The sequence below is a fragment of the Bradysia coprophila genome, chromosome II (genome assembly GCF_014529535.1).
Source record: "Bradysia coprophila strain Holo2 chromosome II, BU_Bcop_v1, whole genome shotgun sequence".
NCBI classification, from domain to species: domain Eukaryota; kingdom Metazoa; phylum Arthropoda; class Insecta; order Diptera; family Sciaridae; genus Bradysia; species Bradysia coprophila.
Genome location: NC_050735.1, coordinates 5,803,479 through 5,817,861, shown reverse-complemented (window position 1 = coordinate 5,817,861; position 14,383 = coordinate 5,803,479). Strand labels below are relative to the sequence as shown.

At 37.9% G+C, this 14,383-nt stretch overlaps 3 protein-coding genes and 2 long non-coding RNA genes across 7 annotated transcripts in view; 2 read left to right on the top strand and 3 right to left on the bottom strand.

The window, feature by feature from the left end:
* LOC119069490 overlaps window positions 1-11,664 on the bottom strand; it is a 35,731-nt gene extending 24,067 nt beyond the window's left edge. Inside the window, exon 1 of the long non-coding RNA XR_005086343.1 lies at window positions 11,452-11,664. This is a non-coding gene — a long non-coding RNA (uncharacterized LOC119069490). The remainder of the gene's footprint in view (window positions 1-11,451) is intronic.
* LOC119069183 (odorant receptor 94b-like) overlaps window positions 1-14,383 on the top strand; it is a 416,993-nt gene that overhangs the window by 295,136 nt on the left and 107,474 nt on the right. The gene's annotated exons all lie outside the window — the stretch shown is intronic.
* LOC119069453 lies at window positions 1,887-10,818 on the bottom strand. Its single transcript, XR_005086332.1, has 3 exons — window positions 10,607-10,818; window positions 6,363-6,365; window positions 1,887-1,898 (listed from the first exon to the last, which is right to left on the bottom strand). It is a non-coding gene; the product is annotated as an uncharacterized LOC119069453 (long non-coding RNA).
* LOC119068893 (exostosin-3) lies at window positions 7,221-10,711 on the top strand. Its single transcript, XM_037172763.1, has 4 exons — window positions 7,221-7,551; window positions 7,614-7,739; window positions 7,805-9,221; window positions 9,284-10,711. The coding sequence occupies exons 1-4, from the start codon at window positions 7,411-7,413 to the stop codon at window positions 10,426-10,428; spliced, it is 2,829 nt and encodes a 942-aa protein (XP_037028658.1). The 5' UTR covers window positions 7,221-7,410; the 3' UTR covers window positions 10,429-10,711.
* LOC119069209 lies at window positions 12,715-14,138 on the bottom strand. 3 transcript variants are annotated; one of them, XM_037173185.1, is made up of 3 exons: window positions 14,077-14,138; window positions 13,572-13,950; window positions 12,715-13,324 (listed from the first exon to the last, which is right to left on the bottom strand). In XM_037173185.1, exons 2-3 carry the CDS (start codon window positions 13,947-13,949, stop codon window positions 12,758-12,760), a joined length of 945 nt encoding a protein of 314 aa, XP_037029080.1. In that variant the 5' UTR covers window position 13,950; window positions 14,077-14,138; the 3' UTR covers window positions 12,715-12,757. The 3 variants fall into 3 exon arrangements, with proteins under 3 accessions (XP_037029080.1, XP_037029097.1, XP_037029088.1); XM_037173202.1 differs by having other exon boundaries at window positions 14,025-14,122; XM_037173193.1 differs by lacking the exon at window positions 14,077-14,138 and having other exon boundaries at window positions 13,572-14,015.

Below are 14,383 nucleotides of genomic sequence, written 5' to 3'. Positions count from 1 at the left end.
CACAAGTTAAATATTATATAGAGTAGAGAATATAAATTAAATTCTCGCGTTGTTACTAAACTTTGTTTTTCGTTACTATTCTCTTTTTGTTTGATTACCTTTTCCTTTTGAGTTACACGTAGTCGTTATAATGTAGAAAAAAATATTTACTTTGAATTGCTTATTTGTTATCTAATGAAATAGTCGAATTTTAAAGTGCATATTCGTAGACAACAATACACGAACTGTGATTTCTCCTTATATTAAAATATAGTTAAACTTTGAGAAGCTGAATTTTATTATAAAAAAAACTCTAAAAAGTATTTACAAAAATTAATTTAAACAAAAAAAAATAAAGAATTATTTATTGTTGCAAGGTTGTGCATTAATAGAAAATGGATAACCAAACACTATACTTTCAAGACCTTAAAATAGTTAGAGATTATTTGAATTCTTAGAATCTGGCAGCAAACGAGAATGTAGAATAAAACGATAGTTTTTTCGGCTGGGCCCGAGCTAAATTAAGGCTAAATTAAGAATTTATAGCCGTCATATTTACCTTCTGTAAACATTGTTACAGTGAGTAAATCTCTAAAATGTTTGATTTCAGTATATTTAGCTAATCCTTCTGTCACATCTTTTGACAGCTTTTTACGTTTTAGTACGTTTTCTTTCCCAGTAGCAAAAACCCAATCCCAGCAAAAAAAGAAACTATCGAATGCCGCAAATGCATTTGAAAACGAACATTCGGTGAAATACTTTTTTTCTTCCTGAAGTACCAAAACCGTCACATTCACTCACCAAATTTAGTACCGAAAGAGCAACATTCTCCGACACTTCTTTCTCTCAACTTTCATTCCCGCTTATGTCATTTTCGATCCTATCTTTATTCTTTCCCAGATGTGTCATGTGTTATAATGAAGTCAATTGAAACTCAAATCCATCAATTTATTGTGTGAACTGCAAAAACATACACTAATTTATGTTCAATATTCATTCTGTATTAATATTAAGCGTTGCTTCACTACATTTCGAATTTCGAAGCGTTTTAAATATGATTTTCTTGTTATAAAGAATGCATTAAATGATAATGCTACGCGCGTATTGGTATTGCTACGCGCTGAACGAAAAATGCTGTACGGTCAACAAATGTAAACAACGACATTAAATTTTTGTATGTTGTTTGGTTCGGAATGTGACTTTGGTACTCCAGGAAGAAAAATAGTATACATACCACGGATCAAAAAGGTGTGTTTTAGACCCAGGTGGTGAAAACGTCCAGGGATGGAGCGACGCGAAGCGGAGCGGAGACCAAGGATCCTTGATCCTTGGTATGTAACATACTATTATCACACCAAATGTTTATCATTTTGTCATTCAATGCAATTTTTTCTAAATGCAAAAAGAATTGAATACAGACGATTCATGGATTACTTCGGGGGAAGAAACAATTTTGAGATCTCGAAAACAAAAGTAAAATTGACAAATTTATCAACCTCAAAAATATGTTGTCGATTTATATGCATTTTTTATGCATAGCAAAAGAAGACAGGAACAAGCAACGTAATATTTGTCTTACAAGAAAGTTGAACTTTTATGTGAGACAAAATATTACGTTGCTTGATCCTGTCTTCTTTTGCTATGCATAAAAATGCATGAGAATCGACGACATATTTTTGTGGTCGGAAATTTTGTCAATTTTTATCTATATTTTTGCATGACAAAATTAGGTTTTTTTTTCACCGATGTTATTATAAAGATGAACATATTTGTATAAAATTATAAACATTTGGTGTGATAAAAAAGTATTTCACCGAATGTTCGTTTTCAAATGCATTTGCGGCATTCGATATAGTTTCTTTTTTTGCTAGGATTGGGTTTTTGCTACTGGGAGAGAAAACGTACTAAAACGTAAAAAGCTGTCAAAAGATGTGACAGAAGGATTAGCTAAATATACTGAAATCAAACATTTTAAAGATTTACTCACTGTACTTACTCCCACATTTTCCCGAAACTTCCTATTTTTTTCTATTTTTCTCCAAAATATTGTAAAGGTGTTTTGGAGGCTGATAGAAGGAGAACATCGAACAGTGACACCAACCCCTCAAGCGATTTTCGAAACTCGACCAGATAGATCCGATATGCGCAGTCTGTTTTGGCAATCCAATTTGCCAACAACTCAATAGCGCAGTGTGTGAGTCGAGACTTCACATTGAATTGCCAGTTGTGGGTTCGAAACTCAACCGCAACACAAATAAGTTCGCTTCATCAGGTTGTTGTCCATAATAATGACATCTGATTGAATTGGTTATTAGGTTGCGTCTTGCATTTAGTTTAGTACCGATAACGTCTCTTTGTGTTACATGTTGGTAATGTCAGTTAGGCGAAAGGCCCGTTGACGGTGTGTGTTGTCTTTTTGCTTGTATTTGTATTGAAAAACAAGAAAATTTTATGTTCTGTTTGAGCTGTTGATGTCGCATTTTTATTCTATTTATTCTGCTTCCATCTATCAGTTCTTTGAGATTTCATATTGATGGGATTAATGGTGACAATGGTGATTCTTGGTGAAGAACTTGTTGATTTTATTTGTAAGAACTTGTTGATTTTATTTGTTAAAGATTTCCCGATTTCCTCATGTCGGTCAGTAGAGTAGGTAACATAATTCTATGAGAACTAGACAAAAATTGCAAGAATGTATACTTGATGTAACAAGTATACAGCTTTGAAAAATTGTACCTTATGCGATTAGCGATTAAAAACGTAGGAGTCCAGCGTCGACTGTTTCGAGCAATGAACGGCAACACCAAGGTAAATGTATGGGCGGCGGTAATGCCATATATAACCGAATCAGATGTGTAGTGGCACGAAAGTTTGCTATAAACGCCATCTCTCCCTTTCTATAAAAACACAAAATTGCTTAGAAACCTGAGCCATCTGATAGGCACAACATTTTGTGACACAAGTGAATCATAGTCAATCATTTCAAAAAAAGGTGTAATTAACATCGAGCTATTGTGCTGAGCCACGCGTCTGAATGGCATTACCTCCGCCCATATATTTACCTTGGTCAACACAAGGTATGGTCGAATGTCACACGTTGTATGGAGCGGGGGACATAGCGATTTCATATAAACAAACTCACCTCTCAAGAAATCGTCATGTCCTCCGGTTTGTATGAACAGACCATACCTGGTTTATACTTTCATTGGCTTCGAGCGCGAGCAAGCAACAAGCTATGCTAAAGTTGCTGATTAATATTTATTTAAATAGAGCGCAAAGTCTACAAACTTCATTCTTTTCGAAGACACTCTTTTTACAACACCAGATATCCTTAGTTTAAAAGTTAATATTTAAATTTTGAATAAAATTTGAAAAACCTTTTACAGGCAGAGAAAAATAAGAACTCGCAATCACAATGTGATTCTCCTGATTCATTCCACTTTTCAATGTGGAATGGATTGCATCGATTGGATTGTAATAGTTAAAAATAAGACTTCTTTATTTTCTCCCACCGTAGTCAAATTGTGCTTTTGGAGGTTGTGGAACACATTCATTTCAAACCAATCTGTGGTACTTAATACCGCACCCACGCATTGTGCCACACATTTGTCTAATTTGTCCAGGAATAAAGCTGCGTTAAATAACGAACACACGTTTTAAAATGCGTTCGAACCGATGATTGGTTGTCATATCCATTGAACGTCAACACAAGGTATGGTCGAATGTCAAACTTTGTATGGAGCGGCGGACATACCGATTTCATATAAAGAAACTCACCTCTCATGAATGGTGAGTTTGTTTATATGAAATCGCTATGTCCTCCGGTTTGTATGAATAGACCATACCCGGTTTATACTTTCATTGGTCATATCAGCAACATACAATTAACAAATAAAAAAGAACATGGTCACTCAATGTGTACTGCGGATAGGTCTATTCCAAGGTTATTTCAGCTGTAAAAACGTCATCCATTACGACATAACCAAAAAATTATTGTTTACAAAAACGTTAAGGTTATGGCTCTGTGGATGCTCTCGTTTGATTTCGGCTGGTCAAAAGTAGTTTTTTCAGAATGATGGAACGGTGAGTGAGGTGTTGTATTGTTACATTTAATATAGCTTAACAGAAAATGAACTTACCACAATTTGAGCAGAAATTACTTTTAAGAAGCATCAAATCAAACATATTTTAGAAAATTTATTAGCAATAAACCGAGATGTTGATACTACAAAAAATGTAAGCAAAACAGATATCATGAAAATAAGACATTTGCCGATGAATAACATTGTTTATAATATTAAAATTGTCATTTGATTCACTCATTCATTCACGCAATCATATCAAATTGAAAAATAATAATTGAATTTTACAACAAGAAAATTTGAACAAATAAATTATGGATAAGACACACAATAATTAAATTATAAATTAAAAAAAAAGGAATATGAAGAAAAATATTGATAATGTTATGAAATAAATGATTTTTTTTGCATATTTTACTATAAGTACGCGCAAAATTCGTGATTTATTAGCAAAATTATTTAAAAAACTGAAAAAATAAACAAATGAAAACCTACACGCATGACGTGAATACAATTATTAACTTTTAAAAACCAGCCATTACGCTAGAAATTTGAAATTACACTTCATTTTTGATTGAGTCAGTTTCCAGCTATATTGTGACTGAATACTTTGATGGTACTTTTTTTTTTTTTTTAAACATTTTATTAAAATCATTCATGTAACCTACGGGTTGTAACAAAATGGAAATTAAAGATAAAATATTTGATCGAGGCGGGTTGACGCGGGAATCGTTGATAAAATGGAAGAAGCGTTAGCCCTCTGGATTGCTAACGATATGCGTTGAACTAAGTATTCATGAGAACGAGGATCTCCGCTGACTTCGTTGAGCTTTGGACCGATCTTGCTTATCAAATGCAAAGCGTCCGATGACCAGGGGCCGAGCGTCTCCACGGCGAAGGCGTTAAAAATGTAATTTCCCCTTTTCAGTTCAACGTATTTTTCGTGTTTTGCGTTTGACGCGAGCTCAGCGACGCGACCGGCTTGTTTGCGGGATACGTTGAGATGGCTAGGGGCCAGAGTATCCCAACAGGTGGCATCCCAGACGAGGTAACGACCACGGGCCCAAGGAACGAGGGTTAGGCCATCCGGTTTTTTACCGTCATCTCTGAAAAGACCCGGTGGCTCTAGCGTTGAATTCTTGTGGATGGCGGACAACGATTGGCACAGTATAGTATTGAGTTCGATGTGTCTCGGGAGTCTTCCGGCGCTACGCTGACAACTCAAACTATGTAGACCGTATTCTGATACGAAAGTGCCGCATGTGCAAATATGTGGTCGACAAATCTCAGCCCCGACGCGTAACGCCAAACAAATTCGTATGTGATGATCGTCGAGAAATGTGCCGATATGACGAGACGGAATGGCATTGAGCCAAGCGTTAGATTCAGGCCGTTGTAAAGCCAAAAATCTTGCGATGTCGGTTGGATTAGAAAAATGAAGCTCGTTGTTTACGATACGGTCGACGTTGATCTTGTCCCAGGAACTTTGGTTGTGTAAAAAAGACGGTACTTTTTTAATTCAAATTTTCTCGCACGTGCACACACATCTTGTGTGTATTGGGGTATGTTGAAATATACTAATAAATTCTGACCACAGGCTGGGATTTAAAAGTTAATTAACTGTAAAATTAATATTTTAAAAAATGAACTTCAATGAAAATTAATCTAAACTTAAAGAAAATTAAATTAAAATCGAAAAAGAAATTCATAGTAAAACGGCGAAAAGACAAAACTATATATTTAACGATTAATAACAACAATTAAATAAATTTAAATTATAAAAAAAGAAAATGTATAAAAGACACAATTTTATTGAAATAAATAATTTCTCTTTCACTTGAATTTCAATTACTTTTTAATTAATCGGTCCAGTTCTTGCAGCTGTCACAATATTACTTTATATGTAAATTTTTGTTACAGCGACACCTATCTATGAAAACTGTCATTATTAACGGAAACTTAGAAAAATCGGGAAATTGCTTAAGAAAATCACACGCAGGCTGGTGTCACACCGGTGGTGTGGCTATACATGATTCAAAATTAAGATAATTAGGACATTTCATGTAAAGACTGTATTTCGTCAGTAGCTTTTGGCCAAAAATCACTTAAAAAAACTCTATCTTAACACAAATCTTAATAGGTTTCTTCCATCGTGCGATAAAAACGAATTTTGACAAGCCGAAAACAACCGACCGTCATCCAAAAATGCAAGCATAACCTCAACTTAAACAAATTTGTTCGTTAAAATTTCAAAGTGAGGTTGTGTTGACTTCTATGTGGATGACGATTGACATTTTGAACGGCCTTGGTAGAAACCTGTACAACTAGCCGGTGAAATGTATAGGCTATCTGTCAAAATTTTCAGCTCGTGCGGAAAAATGTATGAAAATTTCATTTCGTCGATGGTTGTATACTTGGTTTAACTGACAACATTTTGGAAGTACTCAGTAATGACTTTCAAAAATTCACCAGAGAAATGATGATGATGATATGTGTTCTTGTAACATTTTCAAACCAAATTTTGCACACTTTTTCACACAACAACTTCTGACCTGCTTTGGCTGTCATAACGCGACTTCAACTTCAACTTCATATGTATGATAATGTTCATATACTCGGAATTTTTATCCTAATAGCCGACTAAATATGCATAAAAGTTCAAGGAATGCAGTGTAGTGTTGGTAGTGGACTAAAAGCACCGTCTGAAACTAGGACCATTTTGAAAAGTACTCTGACGCTTTTTCTAAGACGAATTCGCATGGTTTACTCGTTTGCGCTGTCATCCAGGCTCTAAAAATAAATGTGTTAGGACACTCTTGAAGGCGACTATCAATATTTGTATGAACTCCGATCTCTATGGATAGAAACGCTCGAAAATTTTGATGTCACCGCCTTAAGCTAAGACGGTCAACCGTGAAAGAGATTTTGACAGAAAATTTCCGGGCTATCTGTCATTATTTCACTACTAGAGAAAAAGTGACAGAAAGTCTATACATTTTCTGTCAAAATTTCATTGCACAACTGACTGCATAGATTTCAAGGCTGTTTGAAATGCCATCCACGTTAAAAAAAATCGGCCCAAAAACTAAATCTAAATAGTTCACAATTCCAAGAAGAAGAACAAAAAAAAAATCGTTGACAGAGTTGACAGATCTATTCAGCTGTCATGTCTGCAATAGTGTCAAAACAAAAATGAAAACTTTTTCATAAGATAAAGACAGAGGAAAAACATTGACTTAGTAAATTTAGAATGAATTGGTGCAATAATAATGCTAAAAACATTGTTCGATAAGGTTGTTTCGAATGTTTAGTTTAGTTATTGGCAACAGTGAATTTTTGAACGAAAATAATGACTGCCTACGAGGCGTTGAGTAGTGCACCACTCAGTCTTTGTAATTGGTTCAAGCACTTAAAAATCTACAAAATTATCGGGATCATTCTGCTGTTATTGATCCTAGTTCCTTTAATTACTCATTATTATTTATTGTCGGTGAGAAGGGCATTTACCTTACTTCTGCTGCATTTTTGTTAATTCGCTGTCCATTCAATTAGGTGGAATCAGATGGAGCGATTCGTGATAATTATCGCTCAAGGTCCCAACTTGATGCATACGAAGACTTTAGCAGCTTACGGGCTTCCGATTTAAAGTTACGAATCGATGAAATGCTACGAATTAAGGTGAGTTGCCTGCAGTATTCCGACACGCATTTTACATTGAACAAAATCCTTTTCTGTTTGACCAGAGCACAGTTTCGGTTGAACTGAGAGAATTGGAATCGAGGCGTCAAAAGCTGCAATCTGACATCGGAATTTACAATCAAAAAATTGACGAACTCAAACAAGATTTGATGAGGCAGCAGACTGAGTTGGAACGCTTAAAAATATCAGTCGAACAGGCTCAGGTTGCACAACGCGAAGCGGTACAACGAAATACACCGGAATTGGCGTTGCCAATCGCCCTATTCCCATCGAAAATACCACCGATATATAAACGGCCAGTTGCAATAACGTCACAGGGCTGTCGAATGCATTCTTGCTTCGATCATTCACGTTGCAGTCTGTCATCCGGATTCCCTGTCTATCTGTACGATCCCGATGAGCACTCTGTCGTCGGAAATGGATACGAAATTGACGGATTTCTGAAGACCACAATAAAACAGACGCTTGGCTACAATGCTCATCTTACACAAGATCCGAAAAACGCTTGCGTTTATTTGGTTCTTGTTGGTGAAGCGTTGCTCGAAAATGAAATCAAAAACAACCGCTACACCATACCAAATGACATCGATTCGGGTTACCAGTCCTCCATCAATTTGACGAGTTTAAGGAAACTGCCGTATTGGGGCGGCGATGGTCGTAATCACGTTTTAATCAATTTAGCGAGAAGGGATTTGTCCAGTGGTTCGGGCAACGCTTTTCGTGAACAAGACACAGCCAGAGCAATTATTATCCAATCAAGTTACAGTGAACTACAATTTCGTCCTGGCTTTGATGTTGTTGTGCCGCCAATTTTAGGTCCTCCTGGAGGCGATGTTTGGCAGGAATGTGCGTCTATTGTCCCAGCACGTCGAAAACTTTTACTCAGTTTTCAGGGTGAAATGAGACCTGTGCGTCCGACCAATGCTACGAATAAAATACTGGACGACGAAGAGCAATTGGATGAGTTCATCGTAGATCATCTGAAAGAAATGACGAAAGGAACGACACAAGACAATTTCCTATTACAATTCGAATGCGTACCAGCCACAGAACATAAGACCATCGTACCAATTCGAGATTGGTCCCTATGTGGGACCGATTCGTCGCGAAAACAAGTCCTTAGGGAATCAACTTTCGCTTTGTTACTCGCTCCAGGTGGTAAAGAGGCCAGTTCCACACTCCTGCAAGCTCGATTGTACGAAGCATTGAGATCGGGTGCAATTCCAGTGATTTTAGGCGGAGATCAAGTACTTCTTCCGTATGCTGAGACTATCGATTGGCGTCGGATAGCCATTCTATTACCAAAGGGAAGAATAACCGAACTGCATTTCCTACTACGAGCTGTTCCAGACTCTGATTTACTGTCAATGCGTCGTCAGGGCAGAATGATCTGGGAGCGATATCTCAGTTCAGTACAAGCAACGGTAGACACTATTATAGCCAGTCTTCGGGACCGATTAGGTACGATTGACTGTCATACTAAGCAAAGATTTGTGTTAAATTTTGGTAATTTTTCCACACAGCCATACCTCCACGTCCAATTCAATCAGTTGTTGCGCAGAACGTTTTCAACAGCACGTTTTCTCCATTGAAATCGGATCCTCCGATTCAAGATGTCGAGCCGGAAGAGTCGTTAGGACCCATTGAACCACCATATCCGAGTCCTGCATTTCGTCGAAACTACACAGCACTGTTAATCCAGTCTCGCGAAGCATGGAACGATTTTGGCGATCCATTTTCACTGTATCCGTTCGATCCATTTAGTCCAGTGTTACCATCGGATGCGAAATTTTTAGGTTCGCACATGGGCTTCCGTCCGATCGGTAAAGGTTCCGGTGGAGCTGGTAAAGAGTTTAGTGAAGCGCTTGGCGGAAATTATCCCCGGGAGCAATTTACAATAGTCATGTTGACCTATGAACGGGAGCAAGTTCTCATGGATTCGTTGGGTCGATTGTACGGTCTGCCATATTTGCACAAAGTCGTTGTGGTGTGGAACTCGCCGAAACCACCGCTGGAAGATTTAAGATGGCCTGATATTGGCGTTGAAGTGTCAGTGGTTCGAGCGTCACGCAACTCCCTGAACAATCGTTTCATTCCGTTCGATGTTATCGAGACTGAAGCCATTCTGTCGGTTGACGATGATGCTCATCTACGGCACGACGAGATTCTTTTCGGATTTCGCGTGTGGCGTGAGCATCGTGATCGTGTGGTCGGCTTTCCGGGCCGCTTTCATGCTTGGGATTTGAATGATAACAATGCTTGGAACTACAATTCGAATTATAGTTGTGAATTGAGCATGGTACTAACTGGTGCCGCCTTTTTCCATAAATACTATACGTACTTGTACACGTACAGTTTACCGCAAGCTATTCGCGACAAGGTCGACGAGTACATGAATTGCGAAGACATTGCCATGAACTTTTTAGTGTCGCATATTACGCGAAAGCCACCGGTTAAAGTGACATCACGATGGACATTCCGTTGTCCTGGATGTCCTGTGTCGTTAAGCGAAGACGACACGCATTTCCAGGAACGGCATAAGTGCATCAATTTCTTTGCTCAAGTGTTCGGCTACATGCCACTGTTAAATACGCAGTATCGTGCGGATTCGATACTGTTCAAGACGAGAATACCACACGACAAGCAGAAGTGTTTCAAGTACATATAAATCTGTTGAAATGGTTGGATTATTCCACGGAAAACTGACGACGCGATTTAAAATCACTGTCGGATGATGTGGAATGAGAATTTGTTTCTGTCATTTGACTACATCAATTGTGGTTGTCTGTTGTGCATTTTTGCGGTTTTATATTAATTTAATGGAACATCGATCACCGTTGAATCACAAGTTTAGATTGTAAGTTTATAGTCGCTCCCCCCATTATAGTTACGATAGAAATTACGATTTATGAAACGATGTACAACCATTTGCCATATATTACATGAATTAACCAAACTGTGTTAGGTATGAACGCGCATTTCATTTTGTAATTATTTTGTTTTAAAAATAAAGTGGTGAATGATGCGTTTGTTCATTCACTGGCTAAACATAATACATAACTTTGGTTGTTGTGCCTTTTTATGAGGAACAATTCTTTGTGAGTGAAAAAGCACTCTGCGCAGGTGGATTGCCATCAATTATTCTTTATTACCTCATCCAGTTCTGAGTGAAGATCAGATGGATTGTTAAGTCAATTTTACTGATTCCTCCGCCCGACAGTTATCAACAAATGAGGAGGATAATCAAAACTTCATAACGATTTTATCAAGTCTATAGCCCATTATGTTCCTTAGAAATCGGATTCTGAAGTTAGTAGACTATGAACTCCTTAAAATCACGAACCACTGCAAGCTTAACGATCCACAGTGTTTCATAAATCCGAAAAAGGGGTGTGAGAAGTGTGATGGTAGTATAAAATAAAGTACAAAGAAGTCCGATACCCCTCACGTCACGGAGCCTGCACTGACCCAAAGTCACAAAATATTTCGAAAAAACGAAAAACGTTCCCATTTGACAGTCAGATTTTTAAGCAGGTCATGTTTAGTGTCAATTGAAAGGTAATTTTAGTAGCTTTAGAATGACATCAAATTTGACCAAATTTTCGTATGTTAAACCTCTGACTGAACGGAAATAAAAGTACTCAGGGACTCGTCTGAAAGCTATTGCAATTACCTCTCGACTAAACAAGACTTGCTTAAAAATCTGACTGACAAATGGGAACGTTTTTCGTATTTTCGAAATATTTTTTTGGGCCAGTACCGGCGCCGTGACGTGAGGGATATCGAACTTCTTTGTACTCTATCTAGAACTCCTATCTATTCCTTCCACAACAAAAAAAGAATCACGAGAATCGGTTGATTCTTACCTTAGATTCTTCTCACCCCGATTTTTCGGATTTTTGAAACACTGATCATCTCCACAGATCTCCACGATCATCTCCATCGACCCTATCTGTTCTTGTGGCCTAACACCTGAGACTGGTGTGCATATCCTTAGGGATTGTTCGCTATATACCAGTCTGAGGTTTCGCACCTTTGGAATATCATGGACTCCAAGATGATGATCTACCGTCATTAGATGGCAAAAGTGCCTAAGCGACTTCTTATCGAAAACAGGGAAATTTCTCTAAAAGAAGTAGTAAGGTCAGGGAGTAGGGAATAAAAGATTTTTGATCTGGGTTCCTGCTTCTCAATGGAAGAAGCCTCACAAAAACTCTAATCTAATCTACCTATAGATCTAATCTAGTATGGTCTCTGTTATGTATGGCATTTATGTTCTGATGCAGTCTTTCTTTCCGCCGTATCGTCACGGCAAATAATGAATTTCAAAAATCATCTAAGCTAAGGAAGTTTCAAGGTGAGCGAAGCTGGTTCAAAATGATTCCAAAATTGTGGATAAGGAAGTGATAGTTTAGGTGGTTTGAACTTTTCGGAAATTCATTTGTGAAATTGTAGACCAGGGCCGCACGTCGCTTTGAGTTACACTAGCCGGTAATGGAAAATATGGCACAACATTAGAAAATTCAAATTTAAATTTAAAATTATTTTTTTATGAGGAGAGACCTGTCGCGTCGTACCGGACAATTGAAATTTTCGGATTTTTCTTAGACGATTAAATTTCATTCATTGCTTCGCTACATTTTGACACCACTTTAGATCTCCTACTATCTGAGCAGTACATCTCTGGTTAAAATTGGAAATTCCGGATTTAATCCTAAATGTTGAAAATGCGTTTGAACTAAAATTACTGAAAATTTATGAAAAGTTCGCTCAAATTTACCGAAAACGTTTATCGGTAAATTTTGGTAACATTTTGGTAAATTTTGGCAATTTTTAAGAATTTTCGGAATTTTCAGTAGTATTAATCATCCTAAACTTTGTATATTGACAAAACAGAGATAGGTGACGCTTATCGACATTTAATTACCTCTTTGAAATGAAAAGTCCCTTCATCTTTGCTGTTAAACAATCAAAATTTAATCGTACAACGTTTCCGTTCACAGTTGATAATGTAGCTCGCGCTGTTCGAAACTAAGAGCAACCCGTACATAATCCAATATCTCAGCGTATACCTCTGGTTCCGTATTCGCAAAGCATAAATCGTATTCGCAAAAGATTTCGACGCAGTAAACATCTCGCTGCGGATGATCCGGCACCAGGCTCTTGTTATACTTGCAATTCATTGCTTGGCAAAGCAAATGCACCTTTTCCGAATCACTTTCATTGACATCGTGTAGAACCTCTCGCATTTTACTTTTCATCTCATCGCTCAGGTTCACGAAATACAAATAGCGGTCACAGATTTTGACCCCGCTTTTCACACGGTTGTCTTCCTTTTTCAGCTCGTAGTATCTTTTGAACAACTTTTCGGGTGGCTCATCCGATCGATTCTTTGCTATTTGTAGTAATTCCTCGTTCATTGACACATCTTGCAGAACGGCAAGAACTTTTTTCGCAGCTAGTTGCTTGGCTCCTTTTTTCGACGAAAAAACACCTACTCGAACAATGCTCGCCACTTGACATTCGACTACGAATTCGGGTGCATGAGCAGCGCCGGATGCTTGCTGAAAAAAAACCATCTGGTCAGTTCAGTCATAATCAAAAATCTCGTTCGGAAGTTTTTATTTTGCCCATAGTGGCGTTTGCAGATCGAGCCGAAGATGAGGGATCCAACCACACTAGGTAAATTACAAAAGACGTTTTACTTGCTAAGCCCCCGAGAAATTAGTGTTAACGCTCGTGTCAATGAATCATTTCCCCGGGGCTTAGTGAGTGAGTCAGATTCTATACCGCTAAGCCAAAAAGTTTTACCTGAATCCGAAACTGAGCAATCGGCAAATTACGATCCACACAAATGTCCATTAACACCGAAACGGCATCAATTTCCGGGCATGCATCACGAGGCACTTCTGGCTGCTGTACACTAAGTTCGTCGCGATATAAGTCGTCATTTTGTAATATTTGAATTAAATTGTTGGCAGCTTCATGTTTGGCATTGTTCTTGTTTCGACCGCGACCAACCGCTTTATAATCGAACGCCAAGACTTCGTAAACGAAAGTCTTATCTGGTGTCGGTTGATTGGTGCCGTCCTCGATAAGGGTGTATATTGGGGCTGATTGTCGTTTTTTCACGCAAAATTCCTGTAGAAGTGATACGGGTGTTTTTGTCTGATTTGTTTTGCCGGACATTCTGCAAAGTGATTTCAAACTAATTAGGGGATTCCCAATAAATGATTCACGACCGAAAAAATTCCCCGATCTTACAGAATGGATTTACGAGTATAATCGCTCCAATTATGAACACACACCTCTGCACTCAGTCAAATTATGGTTTTATGTTAAAGTATTTGCTCCAATTGGCTCTGCAGATATAAATCGTATGTGACTGTAGTCAACCACCAACAATAATAACAACAGTGTCCCGCAATGATTTTGGATTCTTCTTCAGAATTATGACCGGTGAGTAATGGCCACATAGACTGCTATCATTTTTAATTCCGCAAGGATTGACAGTGTGACTGAGCCACACTTGAGACCAGACTCCCTATACAGTGTTTAAGGAGAGCGAAAACCAGTTAAATTTAATTGGTCTCGGGGTCAGCTGTCAAATATTTATCAATGAA

Excerpts from the sequence above, each read along its gene's own strand:
- LOC119069209 (XM_037173185.1), bottom strand. The coding sequence starts at position 13,949 with ATGTCCGGCAAAACAAATCAGACAAAAACACCCGTATCACTTCTACAG. Across the intron at positions 13,325-13,571 it reads TTGCTCAGTTTCGGATTCAG|CAAGCATCCGGCGCTGCTCA; the intron begins GTAAAACTTTTT and ends GTTTTTTTTCAG.
- LOC119068893 (XM_037172763.1), top strand. The coding sequence starts at position 7,411 with ATGACTGCCTACGAGGCGTTGAGTAGTGCACCACTCAGTCTTTGTAAT. Across the intron at positions 7,552-7,613 it reads CTCATTATTATTTATTGTCG|GTGGAATCAGATGGAGCGAT; the intron begins GTGAGAAGGGCA and ends CCATTCAATTAG. Across the intron at positions 7,740-7,804 it reads ATGAAATGCTACGAATTAAG|AGCACAGTTTCGGTTGAACT; the intron begins GTGAGTTGCCTG and ends CTGTTTGACCAG.